Source organism: Eptatretus burgeri, chromosome 5 (genome assembly GCF_056783735.1).
Source record: "Eptatretus burgeri isolate ZD-2024b chromosome 5, Ebu_testis_v1, whole genome shotgun sequence".
In the NCBI taxonomy this organism is placed as follows: Eukaryota; Metazoa; Chordata; class Myxini; order Myxiniformes; family Myxinidae; genus Eptatretus; species Eptatretus burgeri.
Genome location: NC_140965.1, coordinates 39,018,608 through 39,036,373, shown reverse-complemented (window position 1 = coordinate 39,036,373; position 17,766 = coordinate 39,018,608). Strand labels below are relative to the sequence as shown.

Sequence of the window (17,766 nt, the reverse complement as noted above, 5' to 3'; positions counted from 1 at the left end):
AAATGGCCGTAGAAAAAGAGAGAGGTGAAGGTGGTGGAGGGTTTTCGGTGGTGGTTTGATGGTTATGGTGCCGTTTGGGAATGGCGGTGATGCGATGATGTGGGATTGAGTTGTGAAGGTAAATCTCGTGGCTGTTGGCGTTGTTGTTGTCAGAGGGTTGGAGCATGGTTGCAGTTGGTGACGATGGCTGGTGTGGTGGTTGTTATGTGATGGCGGTTGAGACGTGGTTGGTTCAAAATAAAGATAGAACAGAAAAATGGCTATCTCAAAGCGTCGCAGCCCGGATGAATCACATAAATTCTCTCTATACAACGGGTTTGGGCTAACTACACATGTACTTCGAGATCTCTCCTCTGGGCCCTTCATGGTGTAATGTGAATTCCCACAGCCGTAATAATAATAAATTATATATATATATATATATATATATATATATATATATATATATATATATATATATATATATATATATATATATATATATATATACTTTCAGGAACTATTGTTTATTTATATACACCTCACCCTCTCCACTACAAACACACAACTTTGAATTATTCATTTCCCTTCTCTCCCCACTCCTACATGCTCCTTTCTCTTTACCCCATTCTTCTTCCTAATCATTTTGTCCCCCGCCCCTCCGACAAAGTCAGAGCCAGGGGACATTAAAATGAGCTCCATCTGACCATGTACTTTTGTGGATGCAATATTTCAAAAACTGTTGAACGTTTAGTTTATCTTGCAGATATCTATTCGTCAATACATTATCTCAATCTGACAAGATCAAGGCTGTGATTGGCTTATGTTGCCATGGCAACCATCTCGGTAATTGGCTTATGTATGCGATATTTCTAAACAAACAAACAAACGTTCAAGATTTAGGTGTCATATTACATAGCTCTATTACTCATATCACCCAAAACACAGGAGACCTATAGTATCAGCTGTAATCTCAATTTAACCACCCAAGCTAATATGCAGATGACCCCTTTAGTCCAGCAGCCAACTAGCTTAACCTGGAAGTGGAGTATATACAATGTTTTTGGGTAGATTTGTGGCACCGAGTCCATAAATAATAAGAATCCGCTTGATGACACCCTGTCACCTTTGGGCATTTTTCTAATTTGCATAAAACCATGATGGCTGCCATTGTTCTATTGAATATACTATAATTAAGATATCTCAGCTTCCAGAAGAGATTTTAAAACAATCTAAAATGTTTTAACGGGGCTTTAAGACATTAGGAACCCAATGGAATAACTTTTATTATGATTTGACAACTTCATTTGCAGGCTAGCTGCCGTGACACAATAGACATCAAGACATTACTATCGTATGAGCTATCCCCAGTGCCTACATCGATGTTCAACGACTCGGGTGACATGAGAACGGGAAAGGCTAAGGCACAGTTGAAGAAGCAATTTCAAGTTGAGATGTCATCAAGAATCGTATGTAGGGTCGTATGTACCCAAAGTCAAATGTAGGGTGCTAGATAGTTCAGCTGTCCTCTGGGTGATACACTGGCCAGCGAATGGGACAGTCCGTGACTTTGTTGTGAACTTCAAACAGTACATCCAACATAAAAACTTACTTCTAGCGATGTCTATCTCGTGTTCGACAGGTACCAGGATTTCAGTACCAAGAGTACGACCAGATGCAATAGAACAACAGAAGCAAGCAGAGTACATCGACTGGCTCAAGATACACCTCTACCCCCACAGAAAGTTGTCCTGACAGTCAGAAAATAAATCACAGCTGATGGAAATTATCTGCGAAGAGCTGACCAGAGACACTACCTTCCATCGAGACTACACAATGACCCACAAACTTGTCATCACTAGCAGTAATAACACACCTGTTGAAATAAGTTATGGGGGAGTGGTGATCTACCAGGAAGACATGTCTACATCTCATGAAGAGGCAGACTGCATCATTGTTCAACAAGCAGTAACAGTTGCGACTGAATGCCAAGTAGGTGTTTGAGTGATTGCATTTGACACGGCGTCTTCATCCTTCTGCTTCACCACTACTTTGAGCGACAGTTAACCAGTCACATGATCATGGAATCACCGATTCATGGTCGAACCGTTATTGACATACAAGCTACTGTTAAACAACAGCAGAGCATAGTAGATGGACTGTTGTCTATGCACGCCCTATCGGGTTGTGATACATGTGAATGCTATTTCGGTATTGGTAAAAAGTCACGGTACTGGAAGTACTGCGAGAAGGCTACTCCTTGTCACTTTTGGGTGACATTCATGAATTGTTACCAGATATAACAAGACAGGCATCCAAGTTTGTAGCCGCATGCTATGGACACAAGGACTGTAGCAGTATGTCTGAGGCAAGGAAGAAGTCATGGGCCACAAAAGGTTGGAGAGGGCACCACAGCCATACCAAAGCTGAAGTCTCTAACTCCCACAACAGAAACATTTCTGGAAAATGTCAAACGGGCACACCTGCAGGCAGCTGTGTGGAAACACGCTTTGGATCGAGACCCTCCCCCGTTAGATCCAACAGAACATGGATACGTTCGTAACGACAGTTCCAAGACTATGTTGCCTAAATCGATACATGAAGATGTGTCCCTTGCTCCACAAGAGATTCTGAAACTGATTCGCTGCTCTTGTGAAAGGGAAAGACCTTGCAAATCAGGAAGATGTGGATGTGTAAGCGATAAACTACCGTGCACTGTATTTTGCAGATGTCATGCTGAGTGAGGACTGTCATAACGAACTGACTAAATGTGATGTAGCCTCTGATGCAGATGACGACGATGACAATTAGACATAAAGGTATTAATGTCAACACAGACAAATGAGAGGAACATCATGTTGATAACTGTGTACAATGTCATGTACTATAAACTCTAATATTGCAGTAGTTAAAGAAGAAGAAATGTGAACGATTTCTTTATGTGCCATGGCTTGCTCAGCATAGACACTACTAGAACATTATGACTTTGTCACTTTATTCTATACTAGCCGAAACCCCGTCACAGACGGATTCCGTTCATTCAACCACCCTCACCAGCTCACCCACACTCGAGGGACATGGACTGGACAGGGCGTGCTTGCCCCCGCATACTCATTCCCCGCCCCTGCCCCATTCCCCCCGCCTCAAAACTTAATTACCCTGGCCCCGCCCCTGCCTCCTCACTCCCTGCCCCCGTCTCTTGATTCCCCACCCCCACTTTCCCCGGGCACTAGCCACCCTGTTCACCCCTCACACTCAACCCCACCTAATTAACCCCAGCCCCGTCCACTCATCCCCCGCCCCATTTCCCGCTTTCAATTTGCTTATCCCCGCGCAAAAATTTGATTACCTTGCCCCCCCCCCCGCCTCTTCACTCCCTGCCCCCGTCTCAACGAAAAGTGTTTATTCTGCTTCAGAGTTGAAAGTTGACTATTGCCACTATGTACGATGCACTCTTACAGGTACGAAGTTTCTTTCAGTCCAGGTCACAGAACCGAGAAAAACGTGACGCGACCGCTAGGAGGAGCACAAAATTGGTCCTTCAGTACTAATATATAGATAATGGATATCCGAAATTACTTTACTTTATGACCTGGTGTCTGTCAGCTTAAATATATTCTAACGTATACATCAATGACAAACTACTAATATTATATTGAAGGTGTTCAATGATATTGTCACCATTTTGATCAATCAAGCATGTCATTCAAAAGTACACCAAAATGTTAACAGATTGACAATGGCCATATTGGAATATGCAAATAAAGCTAATATATTTAAATTGTAATACAAGATGTATTATATGGGACCTCTATTTTTTCAAAACACTAAAACAAATCATTTAAAATGTATCCAAAATTGTATCCAGAATGTGGTGACATAAAACCAGTCTCCCAAGAGGTTTGACGGCGGCCATCTTGGATTTCTGCAAATGAAGGAGTTGTCAAATCATAATAAAAGTTATTCCATTGGGTTCCTGATGTCTTAAAGCCCCGTTAAAACATTTTAGATCGTTTTAAAATCCCTTCTAGAAGCCGAGATATCTTAATTATAGTATATTCAATAGAACACTGGTGGCCATCTAGGTTTTATGCAAATTGGAAAAAATGCCCAATGGTGACAGGGTGTCATCAAGCGGATTGTTAACATTTATGGTCTCAGTGACCCAAAATCAATCAAAAAACATTGTATATACTCTACTTCCAGGTATACCCCGAAAATCCCCATTTGGCTGCCAGACTACTTGTCTTGCAATTCAAGTGGTGACATCACCATTGTTTTCCTACAATTAGCCTTGGCTTAAATAAATACTGTATTATACAAGCCTCTTCAAAGCATATTGCCATTCTAAATCAGGAAAACGGAAACAGAATTTCACAAATCCAGAATAAAACTCCAAACAAAAATAGAAATTCGGCCTGGGAATATTTTGTACTTTTGGCAGCATTTGACCATATCACTTTTGTTGGGGCATTGCTACGAGAAGGTGGGCGGCTATCCGAGGGAAATTGAAAGAAAGGGAATCCCACGTCGGGAAAAAAAAAATTAAAAACACGATTCTTTTCAGGGCACACGAGAACTACATAAGGGAAAACATGAATAAATCAGTTGTCAAAACACTGGTTTGACATTAGGAAAGCTAGAACAGAGGACATGCTTTGGTTTTTGGACAACAAGGAAAACATCTGAAGCTGTAATGAGCAAAATAAGGTCTCCTAAATGATCAGTAAATTCATGGCCAACATCAGAATGATGCTCTCCAGTTTCTAATCTGTTCAGCAAAATTGCCTTCACCTTGTAATCCATGAGGCATTCAAAACATTACCAAAACGAGATAATCCAAAAAACAAAAAAGTGAAAAACACCAACGTTTTATTTTTTTCATTATGCCAATCACTACTTATTTAATGGCCCCAATTATTCCCACAACCGTATTGATTAGACACTTGTATTTTGCAATGTTAAAAAATTGGCATTTCTTAGGGTAATACATCTTGTTCCTAGATCCCCTTGAACATTGCTTATACTTTTAATAATGGCATGATAAGGTTTTTCTTTTAACGTAATTTAAAAGTCCCGTCGAGGTTCAGCATTTAGGAAAATGTGGATCACACCTCTAAGAAGGAATTCTGCTTTGATACAAAAAAAACGAGAGTCGATAGAACACAATACCCCACGCTTCAATTTCAAGTATTCAGGGTGAGTCAAAGGTCCGGAAACATTGGAAAGTTTTTGTTTCTGGAGTTTTGACTCACCCTGTATACTTCAATTCTAATAAAATAATGATATTGAAGATCGTTAAAAAAAAAAAAAAAAATCCAGAAGTTTAGTGCTATCGAAGCAGTCTTATACACTACCCTATTTAATATGTCCCAGTACTGCAAAACTGGAGGTTCTTGGAAGTGACAATGCAACTTGTGCTCTGCAGTATTTAACTATTTAGCTCAATTTAAATAAAATAAAGATTGAAAAGTCTTATAAATGGATTCATTCCAGAATTTACCACCATTTTATTGCAGTTTCTATTACAACTTAAAAAAATTCCATTAGTTCTACATGCCTGTTGTATTGTTGTGTGGCCTGGTCTCAGTGGCGAGCATGACCGCTCGGGGCAGCAGTAGAATCGGCTCCACCGAACACACCAGAATTTAGGTCATGACCCTCGGATAAGTCTGAAGGTACAGGTCCCTTACAGGACCATGAATCGCCAATAATTCGACCACATGGAGTAGGGTTAATTACCAACTTCAATATACCTAAGTACCCACACGGCAAAGCTTACCGGGGAATTCACACCCTCGGCAGGCCTCGAGCGGAATGAGTCGTTACAGTGCTCGAACCATGTGTAACCCGAGCGGATGGTTACCGAGGCCCGTCGGTCCAAATGTACAACTACGGCAACGGCCTTACTATTCCCCAACATGCACCGTGGCAAACCAATGGCAGAAAGGACAAGGATGAGCTGGCGCATTCAACAAGAGGGGAATTTATTTACAACAATAATTGGGGAATGAGGGGAGCACGCAAGGGCAGAGTTATCAGACTCAGCAATGCAAATAACGTACAACAAAAGCACTTAACAATTCTACTTAGAGATGGGCCCCCACTCACACACCCAAAGAAATGGACCCTGTTGGGTCTTTTATTGCCCCCTTCAGCTCGGAGGGAAGACAAGCTGCGGGGAGAGAACGTGCTGGCTTCCTGGCCACGTTCGTGCCGCTCGACGTCCACACATTCCCGGAGCTCCAGTCGCCAAAAGCACGGACCAGGGTAGCCGAACCCAGAGGAGGCGAGACGAGGTGATCTCCCGTGATGAGATCGTTGACCGCTATCGCCACGATCCATGATCCTCCAGAACGCACTCTTGTCGACAACCACTCACTGGCTTTGGATGCCAGGTTGGAAATGTCGGAATTGAAATGTCATTTCTCACAAGAAGTGTCTCACACACGATGACAGGCTGCTTGGCAAACTCTACGATCTCTGTCTCTCAACGCTGGTCCTGACAACCACTCCACCTCTTTTGGAGGGAGGGGCTTCTTTTCCTGGCCACTCGCCTCCTGATTTGGTCGGACCCATCGCGCAATTCCCTGGCCGTCTCCCATTGGACAGACCCACGGTATGCGGGGAAACTCTCACCCTTCTGGGTGGAGTCTGTAGCTCCGCCTACCTCCTTACCTCAGACCACGTGCGTAATGGCGATGGTGTTGAGTGGGGGACGGGGCGGGTGAGATGCCCGCTCCTTGCCAATCGGCCAAAGAGGGACACCATGCCCATGTTAAACTCCGCCCACCGGCGAGAGGGGGGAGGAGAGACTGAAAGAGAGAAAGAGAGAAAGAGAGAGAAAGAGAGAGAAAGAGAGAGAAAGAGAGAGAAAGAGAGAGAGAAAAAGAGAGAGAGAAAGAGAGAGAAAAAGAGAGAGAAAAAGAGAGAGAAAAAGAGAGAGAAAAAGAGAGAGAAAGAGAGAAAAAGAGAGAGAAAGAGAGAGAAAGAGAGAGAAAGAGAGAGAAAGAGAGAGAAAGAGAAAGAAAGAGAGAGAAAGAGAGAGAAAGAGAGAGAAAGAGAGAGATAGAAAGAGAAAGAAAGAGAGAGAAAGAGAAAGAAAGAGAAAGAAAGAGAAAGAAAGAGAGAGAAAGAGAGAGAAAGAGAGAGAAAGGGAGAGAGAGAGAGAGAGAAAGGGAGAGAGAGAGAGAGAAAGAGAGAGAGAGAGAGAGAAAGAGAGAGAGAGAGAGAGAAAGAAAAAGAGAGAAAGAGAGAGAAAAAGAAAAAAAGAAAGAAAAAGAGAGAAAAAGAGAGAAAAAGAGAGAAAAAGAGAGAAAAAGAGAGAAAAAGAGAGAAAAAGAGAGAAAAAGAGAGAAAAAAAGAGAAAAAGAGAGAAAAAGAGAGAAAAAGAGAAAGAGAGAAAGAGAGAAAGAGAAAGAGAGAAAGAGAGAAAGAGAGAAAGAGAGAAAGAGAGAAAGAGAGAAAGAGAGAAAGAGAGAAAGAGAGAAAGAGAGAAAGAGAGAAAGAGGGAGAGAGAGAGATGAAAGCAGAGAGTTGTTGGGGTCGTTGGTTGGGACGTAAAATCCTAACTATAAAATAACTCCGCAGCACACGAACAATTAATTCCCATTAGACTAGGGATGGGACCCTAACTAGAAACACGTACTTACCGATACAGCTAATCTATAGGACCTGGCTGTTGTGTGCAGTAAGCTTCCAAATTCGTAACAGTACATGTCCCTTAAGATGTCCTTAAAAAACAGAAAGTTTCCTGTTTGGAATGATTTTCAATTTTGACTGCCAGACAGGCAAGACAGAGTAAAAATAGTCACTCCTCTCTGCATGTGCGATCAGGTCAAATTCAGAGACAAAGTACAGTAAATTCATTTGTTTTCTGATTCATGTTCAAAATACAACACTCAATTTAAATAAGTTGTTCCTAAATCATAAACTGATATGAACCAATTGCTTAACCCTGCTTTTTGCTTCGTGTGCATGGGGCAATCAACTTTTACCTGGTGAAGGACACAGCTGAAGGTCAAGTGGCAGGTCCATTGTTTTTATTATGAAATTTGCTTCATCCGAGCTGGCATGGCATCGAGAATCAAATACCACAGCAACAATCAGCTCGGAATTTTAATGTACACACTTTCAAAACTTTACAATACTAAAGCAAAATAAATTTTGAAAGCAGCCAGAGAATTTTTTTTAAAAATAAGTCAAGAAATTGAAAAATGTGTACATATTCATGGAAACCCTAATGTCTTAAAATGCCAGTTCGAAGATTGTGAATAAAGCTTTAAAATACTCCTTTGATCATATACAAAAACTTGTACACAAAACAAACAATTTTAAAAGTTTACATTTTGAGTGGTGTCTTATTTGGACAAGGTACAGTGGTGGCCTATTGATGAGGATCAATAAGTCGAGTGCACAAATCCCAGTGAAATTAGCAGTATTAAAGATTTGGATTATAATGAACGGGAAGTTTAACCTGTCTCAGGAGCATTACTATGCCAAAAATGGATTGTCAGTAAAAACCCAGCTGTCTCATTAACGATATTAAGAGCAGGATGGATATAATCCGTCTTACCTCATCTGGTCTGGCCTACGTGTGATGATACTCGACTTTATGGTTGACTCGTTCCTTTACTGGGTTACACGAGATCAATCTGAATGACTGTGGGCCCTACCCTGCCCTGTACGATCAACTTAAGCTAAAAGAAAACAAACAAACATTTATTCTCAATCATGAAACTTGGTGGTTCCCAAGCAGTCAACCATGAAGGTGGTAGAAATGCTTAAAATATCAAAATCCAAGTCATTGCCTATCATTTCCCCCACTGCCCTTCAAGCATCCTTCATTAAATATACACTCAATAAGTCAAATTAAATTTCGATGCTGAATTTCATTGTGAAAAATGAATCGAGAATGCAAAATGTCAGCATTCATGCAAGCATAAAGGTCATTGCTTAATGGGTTTTCTTTTGTTGTGGTAATGCGCACACTTCAAAAGTATTAGTTTTATCCTGTATCTGTGACTAGCAAGTTCAATTAGCACCGACAGCCAATACTAGCTTTACCGAGTCAGGTGATGATCCATGTGAAGTCAGGTGACGAGTGTGTTCCATTAATCAGTTTGCCATCACTTGCCAAGCCAGCCGTTCCTAATTATCAACCCTTTCATTGGAGTTTAAGTCACTTGGCGAGCACTCTACAATCTCATTGGTGATGGAAGCCACCTCTGATGTGAAAAAATGTGTATATATATATATATATATATATATATATATATATATATATATATATATATATATATATATATATATATATATATATATATATATATATATACATATATATATATATACATATACATATATACATATATATATATATATACATATATATATATATATATATATATACATATATATATATATATATATATATATATAAAGTTTTTCAACCTGCTTACAACAACGTTTTCTCAAGTTAAAACAGCAGAATATGAGGCCTTTTTTTTTTTTAACATTCATGATACACAAAGTGGCTGGGGAAAGGGGAGGACATTGGAGGAGATTGGGACCATACTCTTTGCAGAGTGTTGGTGTTGCCTAAGCAGTCTCCTTGGCTATTGGGCACAATCCTGGACAGGTCACCACTCCGACACAGGATACCAGCATTCTGGCACTATTTTGCCGACCTCAGAAGGATGACAGGCAGAGTCAACCACACCTGGAATGAATTCAACAGGATTTGAACTCAGGACCCTAGGATTCCAAGCCCACAACCCTAACCATTAAGCAGAGACCACAAAGGCTAAATGGGGTTAACATTTCCCCCCCCCCCCCCCCTTTTAGCATGCACAGTCTGCAGAGGTTCAAATTTGGTGACTGAACATTCCAAAATGCCAGAAAATGTTTTTACATTGTCCATATGCAAATTGTTTTTTTGTTTACCCAATCCCACTTTTCCATACTGTACTTCCGTTCAACCCACCCCTCCATTTACACCTCATTCACCATATGTTCCTTTTTCCAAATCCCCACCTTATGTACTTAATATGCAGATTGCTCCCTTTGTTCTTAAAGAAATTCAATCTGTATCAGAGAAAAATTCTCCAAAAATTTATTTTGAGTTGTGTTTATTAAATTAAAGAAGAGATTTCAAAATTGTGGTGCATTGTTTCTTTAACTGCCATTTAAAATAGCTTTGCTGAATAATCCTCATTGGTTTGCTGCTCGATGTAACTCAAAATGTCGTCGGGACTCATGTTCTCCACTGCCTTGTCTGGTTCCACATCAGAAACAGGTTTCTTAGGGAGCATGGTTCGCTTTGCTGGTTTGGGAGCGATGGTTGCTGGTGATTTATCAAAGCTGGGAACATTTGTAGACATGCCAGCAGGTTTGGGTGGGAGTTTAGGCTTGGGCTTTATCATCAGGCTGTCCAGGTCATCAGGAATGCTGCAGCACACAGGCAAGCACACGTTTGCTGTTACACCTGCCTTGTGCAGCAGGTGCTGTCAATCACTCACAAGGGTCAATGAAAGGGCAGGAACATTCTCTGCCTCAGGAATTTCTTGCTGCTGGTCAAAGTGCCTGCTTTTAGTCTTAAAGCAAATTGGAAGCTATTTATGGATCAAACATGCATTAATCACCACAACCAATTAAACAACTGGAAAGTTGTACATCTTACTCCATTAAATAAGCCAATTCTCTGAATGTGTGCATGTATGTACATCTGATAATCCTAGGGGGGGGGGGGGGGATAGGGGAATTAAAAAAAAAAAAAAAAAAAAAAGTTGGACCAATCTCCACCATATTTTGCATATGTACTGATAGTACCCAGTCAGGTCATGGGCACAAAGGATCCCCCCCACCCCTTTGTGAGGGGGGTGAGGGAGGGAGGAGACTGCTTACAATTTTTGCCTGTACACATGCCACAGTGAAAGTGGTTTACTCACCCCTGCTGAAGATGGGGGTGGGGTTTGTCCACAGCACAAAATATAAATATATATAATATATAATATATATATATATATATATATATATATATACATATATATATACATACATACATATACATATACACACTCCATTTCCAGCACTATTTCCTCGAGGCTGCTCCTGAAAGGTGTTTCTAGTTTTAATAAAGTTGCATTATTGGAAGATTTCAACACACACACACACACACACACACACACACACACACACACACACACACACACACACACACACACACACACACACACACACACACACACACACACACACACACACACGATCAAGATGGGGTGATTTAGACGTTTGTAAAACATCAAGAAGATTGTTGTTTAAAGCTGTAGCAAAAATGAACTGGTGTGCAACATGACCTAATTTCCTTGTTTTAGGTCGTACAGAAGCATGCAACCACTCCTTACACTCAGTGTAGTCCTACAGAGACGGTGGACCCTTTGTGTATTACTTTCCATTCTGAATATAAACATTTAAATACAGATGCTCCAATTCCCAGAAAATAACTGTCAGAAAGCAAAGCTCTGCTCCCCTCCCCACCAAGGTGGACACCCAACATACGATGGTGGACTGGCCAAAATACTGTGACTCCATGTTTTAACATTAATTCAAGGAAAAATTGAAGGTTTTTGTTTCAACGTTGACCTTCCGAGTGAAAATAATGATGTATAGCAAATTTCAGGGAGATTGGACTGGGACGGGGGGGGGGGGGGGGTTGAAGCGTACAAGGTACAAACTCACACATATGTATATACTACATACATTTGTTTTTTCAGATGCAGTTCCAAAGCTGAAATACAGCCTGACAAGGGAGGAGTTCTCACTACAACCCCCTTTGGGCACCTGCAGTGTAATGTACAGTAACAATGAATCTTGCACAGCTTTGACAGGCCAAAATAACCTCATCATGCATCCAAGCTCCTTGTGTTGCATTTGAAAACAAAACTTTCTCAAGCTGCAATTACAGAGCTTGGTTGTGTGGCAGACACCAACTGTTGGTCCGGATCAAAGTTGCCGTTTGTTTCGAATCACCATAGCAGCAAGGAGATTTCAATTTCAATTTAATAAATAATACATAATCGGTACTCGTCAATCCAATAGATGTTGCACTATTGAACGGGATGCAAATGTTCTACTGAAGGTAAGATCTGTAGTGAGGATATGGCTTGAGAATTAAACAGAATAAAATAAAATAATTGGCAATGAAACAAGACCAGAGGATTACCTGAAAAGGTCAGCATCATGTTCTTTCACAACTGAATCTGGGATAAGTGATGGTGTGAAGCAATAACTGACAGAAGGGAGTAGAAGAGGATCATTCTTACTCACAGCTCCCCCTTCAAGATCCAGTGGCTGAAACAGATCTACCTCTCTTGCTGTTCATGGCAATGGGGTATCAAACAAAGGGGACATCAATAAATTAACAAGCCAAGCAAATGTATTGTAATCATTTGTATGAAAGCACACAATGTCCTTTAAGTTGCATTCTCGTGTAAACCTTTTATCCTTCCAGTATCTGAGCCAGCAGGTACAATAGGCAAGACTGGTAATTCTTGCCCATCATTTGCCTTCTTTCTGATGTCAAGCACATTGGGTACCTTTGAAATGCTTTTTGATTTCTGCTGCTTTGGCCTGCGATAGAACATTAAAAAAAAAAAAAAAAAAAGAATCAGCATGTCAATAAAAGCTGACTTGTTAAACATGAAAAGTTATTATTTTTCTTTTTCTGTACAGTCGAAGTTCGTGGAAAAGTGAGTACACTTAACAAATCAGGATGTAACAAGACAAGGGGGGGGGGGGGTGGTCACCAACAGCAGAGGTTAAGGACAAGATAGAGGCAGAATTGGCCAAACAATGGGTGTGGGGAGGAAAGGATGCTTGGGGTGGACAAGATGGATATACAAGGAAACTCTCAGGAAGGAAAACTGGAAATTTGGAATGAGGAGGCTTGGGGTAGTTACTGAGGGTAGAAAAGGTCATGGTTTTGGATTGGGGATGATCTAAGATGGTGGTGAACAACTGTCCTGAAGACTTGGAGGGAAGAATGAGATTGAATACAATGTGGAAGTTGGTTCCACAGGTGGGAAAAGAAAAAGACAAGAGGATGAACAAATGAGTGAAAGTGAGCAGTAATTCTGGATTTCAGTAGTTTCACCAAAAGGGAGTTGAGGGTACACCATGTGTTCCTTGCAGAAACCTGGGGGGAGGGGGGGCGGAGGAGGAGACAAACCACGGAAATAGCAGAGGGTGAAAGACCAGAAAAGAGGCAGAAGAAGACTGGCTGAGATGAGAAAGTGATAGTCCCATAAAAACTCAGCTTCAGCATGGGAGATTCCAATGATCTTGAAAAATCTTGGTTTCCATAGCATCAGACTGAGCAAGATGTGAGGCAGGGGAGCCAACCCAGAAGGTAGAGCAGTGCTTCATTAAGCTGCGGATGAACATTTTGTAGGTTGATAGGGGTTCAGGTGTGTCAAGGAAGGACTTTGTACAACGGATGTATGACGAAAGTTTTTCACTCTGTTATGACCGAGTAAAAACGTTTTGCTAATCATCTCTCCAACTTTGAATTCGGAAACAAAAAAACAAGGCCTCGAGCCTCTTTCAATGAGAAGAGGATATGGCCAAGAACCCATTTACATATAACTAAATGAAGGGTTGAAGACAGTAATAAATAGGGGAGGAAAAAAAAAAAGTGAAGGGGAGAGGAAAAAAAAAACTGCCACATTTTTATTCCATACAAGATTGAGGCTGATGACAGGGCAAGGTAGAAGAAAAGATTATCTGTAGGAACGTCGGATGACATGAGATGGTAGTGCATCACTTGCTTGAAGCCCTGGACAGAACAGTTGGATTAACAGTCCACAGAAGGCAGTTCTGACAAGAGAGAAAATGGGAACAAAAGAGTGGAGGTGGGGAAAGCATGGATTTTGGGAGTTCAATCAGGTGGGAGTGACTGGAAGAAGTCGTGCGTTCAGGAGTTGCTAGGGAGTTCTCTGCTGAGAGAGCAGAGAGAAAAGAAACATTAAGCCCAAAAGACAGATTTTATTTTTAAAGATCCGTAATCTCAAGTGCAATTCCAACATGACAACCGAGTAATACAATGTAAGTAGTCATCTGTTTATTACATGTGCAAATATAACAAGTTTTGAAACGTCCCACCAACTTTGCTTGTATCCTCTATCCATGCCTCTTCACTCCTCGCTCAACCCCTCCCTCGCTATACGCAATAAAGATGCCCTTCATCAACACTTTTAAAAAGCTTGCATTGGTAACCCACAAGACTGTAGAATGCACTCTCATTTTGCTACATTTTTCAAACACTTCCTGAGATGACATTCATCCTGCTTACTATATTCTTTACTCAATCATGGAAATGATGATCAGGACCAGTGACCCCCCCCCCCAAACACAATGACTTTTGTACACTTGCTAGCAGTCTTCGTGTGGGTGCCCGATCTTACCTTTTCATCACACCAAGAGGATCCAGTGCTTCATCGCTGCTATCGCCATCAGATTCCAAGTCGTTGATCCTATGAATTTGAGCACTCGCATCTTTTCCCGTGACTGCTTTCTTGGCTAGGTCTCGCTTTGGCTGCTGGTCGAGTGTGGAGCTGGCAGCGGTTAACAAATCCTCTGGCAAGTTCCACTCTTCATCTTCGGCAGACCTTTTGTCTTGGAAGAACAAGTCATCATCTTCCACAGGAGTTTCCATCTCGTCCCTCTCTCTTTTAGGATGCTTTTCTTCAGTCACGTGAAGGGTTTTGGCTCCTGCACATCACCACAGAGCACCTCAGATGAGGTTTCTCATCAATGGTGAACAAAATACTACATGTATTTTCATTGGAGGAAAATGTTCAGAAAAATTTGAGGGCTGCCACCAAACACACATACACAAACACGTACACGTGCACTGCTCCAGCCCGCTTTCACAAAACTCCACCAGCAAGTTCTGAATGAGTGAAAGCTGGTTTCTGCACATGTCAACAAGCAAGAATCTTTCAAAACAGCTTCTCTAAACCTGCCACGCTTTCCTGATTCTTCTGCGAAGGGTTCAGCTACTTATTACATACTTACCAAGTGGGAGGAAGAGGGCTACAATGGGAAAATAAAGATTCATATAAGGAATAGAAGAGAGGATGACAGGAGTAAGGAGGGTGGGAGCATGTAAGGAGGTACGTGCAATGGAAAAGGAAAATATTTGTGAAAAGGTAGGACTAAAGAGAAAGTAAGAAAGGGGGTATATGGTTGGGGGAGGGGTGAGGGTAAGTAACTTATTACCTCTGCCACTGAAGGTGGGCGGAGGTTATGTTTTCACTCCTGCCTGTCTGTGAACAGGACATCTCAAAAACTTGTGAACCGATTGGTGAACAGGTTGGGTGCATGGCAAGGACGAATCAATTCAATGTTGGTGAAAACCCAAATCTAGACCCGGATACAAGAATTTTATTTGAAGTGATTCGGCCAAAAGCGATATACAACACGATGTCTCAAAATGTCGACGGATTCGGACAAAAGAAAAAAAAAAAAAAAAAAAAAGTGGACAGGTTGGGTGTGTGACAAGGACAAATTGATTAGATTTTGGTGAAGATCCAGACAAGAGAATTTCTTAATTCAAGCGATTCTTCACCATTGAGAAATGGGGCCAAAAACTATACATGGCATGATATTTCAAAAAGTTGTGGACATCTAGAGTATGCAAAACATGGTGGACGAGTTGGGTCATTGACAAGAACAAGCCGATTAGATTTTGGTTTCAGTCCAAATCCATGTCTGGCCTCTCAGTGGAACAAAACCTAAACTGTTCAGCCTGATGGAAGTATACCAAGAGCAGGTCTACTCGATGGATGTAAAGAGCAGATAGCCACCAATAGGAAACTGTGCTTGGTTCTATCTCAAACTGGTTCAGAACTTGCTGTTGGAGACAGATAATTATTAAAAAAAAAAAAGATTGATCAATGTAAGAGTCAAGAAATAACAAAAAAAAATTTTTTTTGATAAAAATAGTACATCAATCTTTATGAACATGCATCATAAATGTATCTTAAAAGGATTTAGAAAAGTGTTTGGTTTCTCACTCAATTTTGAAGAAAAAAAAAAACCCACTATTTTAGAATTATGTACTGCACTATGTACAGATTAGATTACACTTTCCAAAATTATCGTTTATTTAAAGAAAATCTGCAATCGTTGGCATATTACTCACAAAAAGTTTAACATATTTAATTATCAGAGATCCTTTGCAATCAAATCAAATTTTAAAAGTCCAATTGATATCGAGTACATGCTCCGAGCCACATCCACAGGACCTTCTCAAGGCAGAATGGCTGTTTTTTTCTATGCACAGGAACTGGACATGCATTTCATCGTTCAGGTAGTTTTGTGCCACAACTGCATATAAAAAAAATGTTTTTGTTTTTTTACTCTTGCCGTGACACCGCAATCAAAATTGAAGGGAAAAGATGACTTGATCGTTCCATTTCATGTGTATTACATTCCAGAGACAAGTTACAGGAATTAATGCTCAAATTCCACTGTCTAATAAGAGGGGGGGAGGGGGTGGAGACCACACTTGATTCTTGCTACAAATATTACCATATACATGATACAGGGTGTCCCTCAAATAGGGACACATTTCTATTTATTGAATCCAACAAGCACACACAAACTTTCCAGTTGAATATTGAACAGTTCGAGTAATGTTTGAAGTTTTGTTTCGTACTCCACATGTCCACCTTCTCTTTCAATACACATCGATAGATGTTGAACAAAATTGTCCAGAACTTTTGCACAGCTGACGTGGGATATGCCCTGAACAACAGTAGCAATGCGATCTCGCAACTCAACCAAGCACTGTGGACATGTGGCATAAACTCTGCCCTTGATAAAACTCCACAAAAATCAATCTTAAAAAAAAAAAAGATAATAAAAATGAAAATGCACCGCACGCACGCACAATCTTGCAGGCCGAGCAATGGGTCTACTATGGCCGATCCATTTGTTAGGATCCAAATGTATCGTCACACACATCCAGACTGATTTTTGCAACACCCTGGGGTCAATGCTTTTGTAACAGCAATGTCGGATTTATTACCGAATGCTTCAAGTGGATATCCAGTCTCTCTACTTCACAAGTGGTTTCATTTGGAGCTAAAATTTGATCAGAGGTGAATGGGTAACACTACCTTGGTATATGACGTTAAACAACAAGATTTGATAATCATGTAATGTGGGGCAGTTGGAAATCCTCATCAACTAGTTTTTCAGGTGCGTCGATGACAATCGAAAGTTTAAAATGTTCAACTTTTATGACAACTTATCGGTGACAATCGTGCAAAATGGTGCATCGTGTGACGTGGCGCAATGTATTCACCAATTAAACTTCGGTTTTCTGTTTCAGTAGATTCTGGCCAGAGCATCAATGACAGATTCATATCTTCTGCAGCATAAAAAAAAAAAAAAGTTGGAGCTTTTAGCTGAGGGATAGTTGTCGCTTTTGTGAACTTCAAAGCCCAAAAGGTATGAAGAAATTTCAATATAGTAGCCTGAACCTGCCCTTTGTTTACTGTATTTAACAAATCTTCAGAAAAAAAGTACTATTCCATGTATCTTGCATTATAAAAACTTTTAATGACAGTCTCTGCCTTTGAATTACATTGACACATACTTCAGTGCGTGTGTGGTGTGTGTGTGTGTGTGTGTGTGTTCAAAATCAATGTTTTGCTGCATTATCTGAGCAAAAAATAAATAAAAAGCTACATTTTCCAACAAGTGTCATTGACAATCGCG

General features: G+C 40.7%; 1 protein-coding gene across 11 annotated transcripts in view; it reads right to left on the bottom strand.

Annotated features, from left to right (window-relative positions):
• Positions 1-17,766, bottom strand: part of HS1BP3 (HCLS1 binding protein 3) — a 43,137-nt gene that overhangs the window by 16,684 nt on the left and 8,687 nt on the right. For 6 of the 11 annotated variants that reach the window (XM_085881532.1, XM_085881533.1, XM_085881530.1 and 3 more), the window contains 5 exons: positions 17,351-17,416; positions 14,442-14,748; positions 12,476-12,609; positions 12,203-12,353; positions 10,093-10,428 (listed from right to left, as the gene is read on the bottom strand). In XM_085881532.1, coding sequence (XP_085737658.1) covers positions 10,167-10,428; positions 12,203-12,353; positions 12,476-12,609; positions 14,442-14,748; positions 17,351-17,416 — 920 coding nt within the window. In that variant the 3' untranslated portion in view covers positions 10,093-10,166. Of the gene's footprint in view, positions 1-10,092; positions 10,457-12,202; positions 12,354-12,475; positions 12,610-14,441; positions 14,749-17,350; positions 17,417-17,766 lie in introns of those variants that run through there. The other 5 variants (XM_085881536.1, XM_085881537.1, XM_085881535.1 and 2 more) reach the window with 3 other exon arrangements.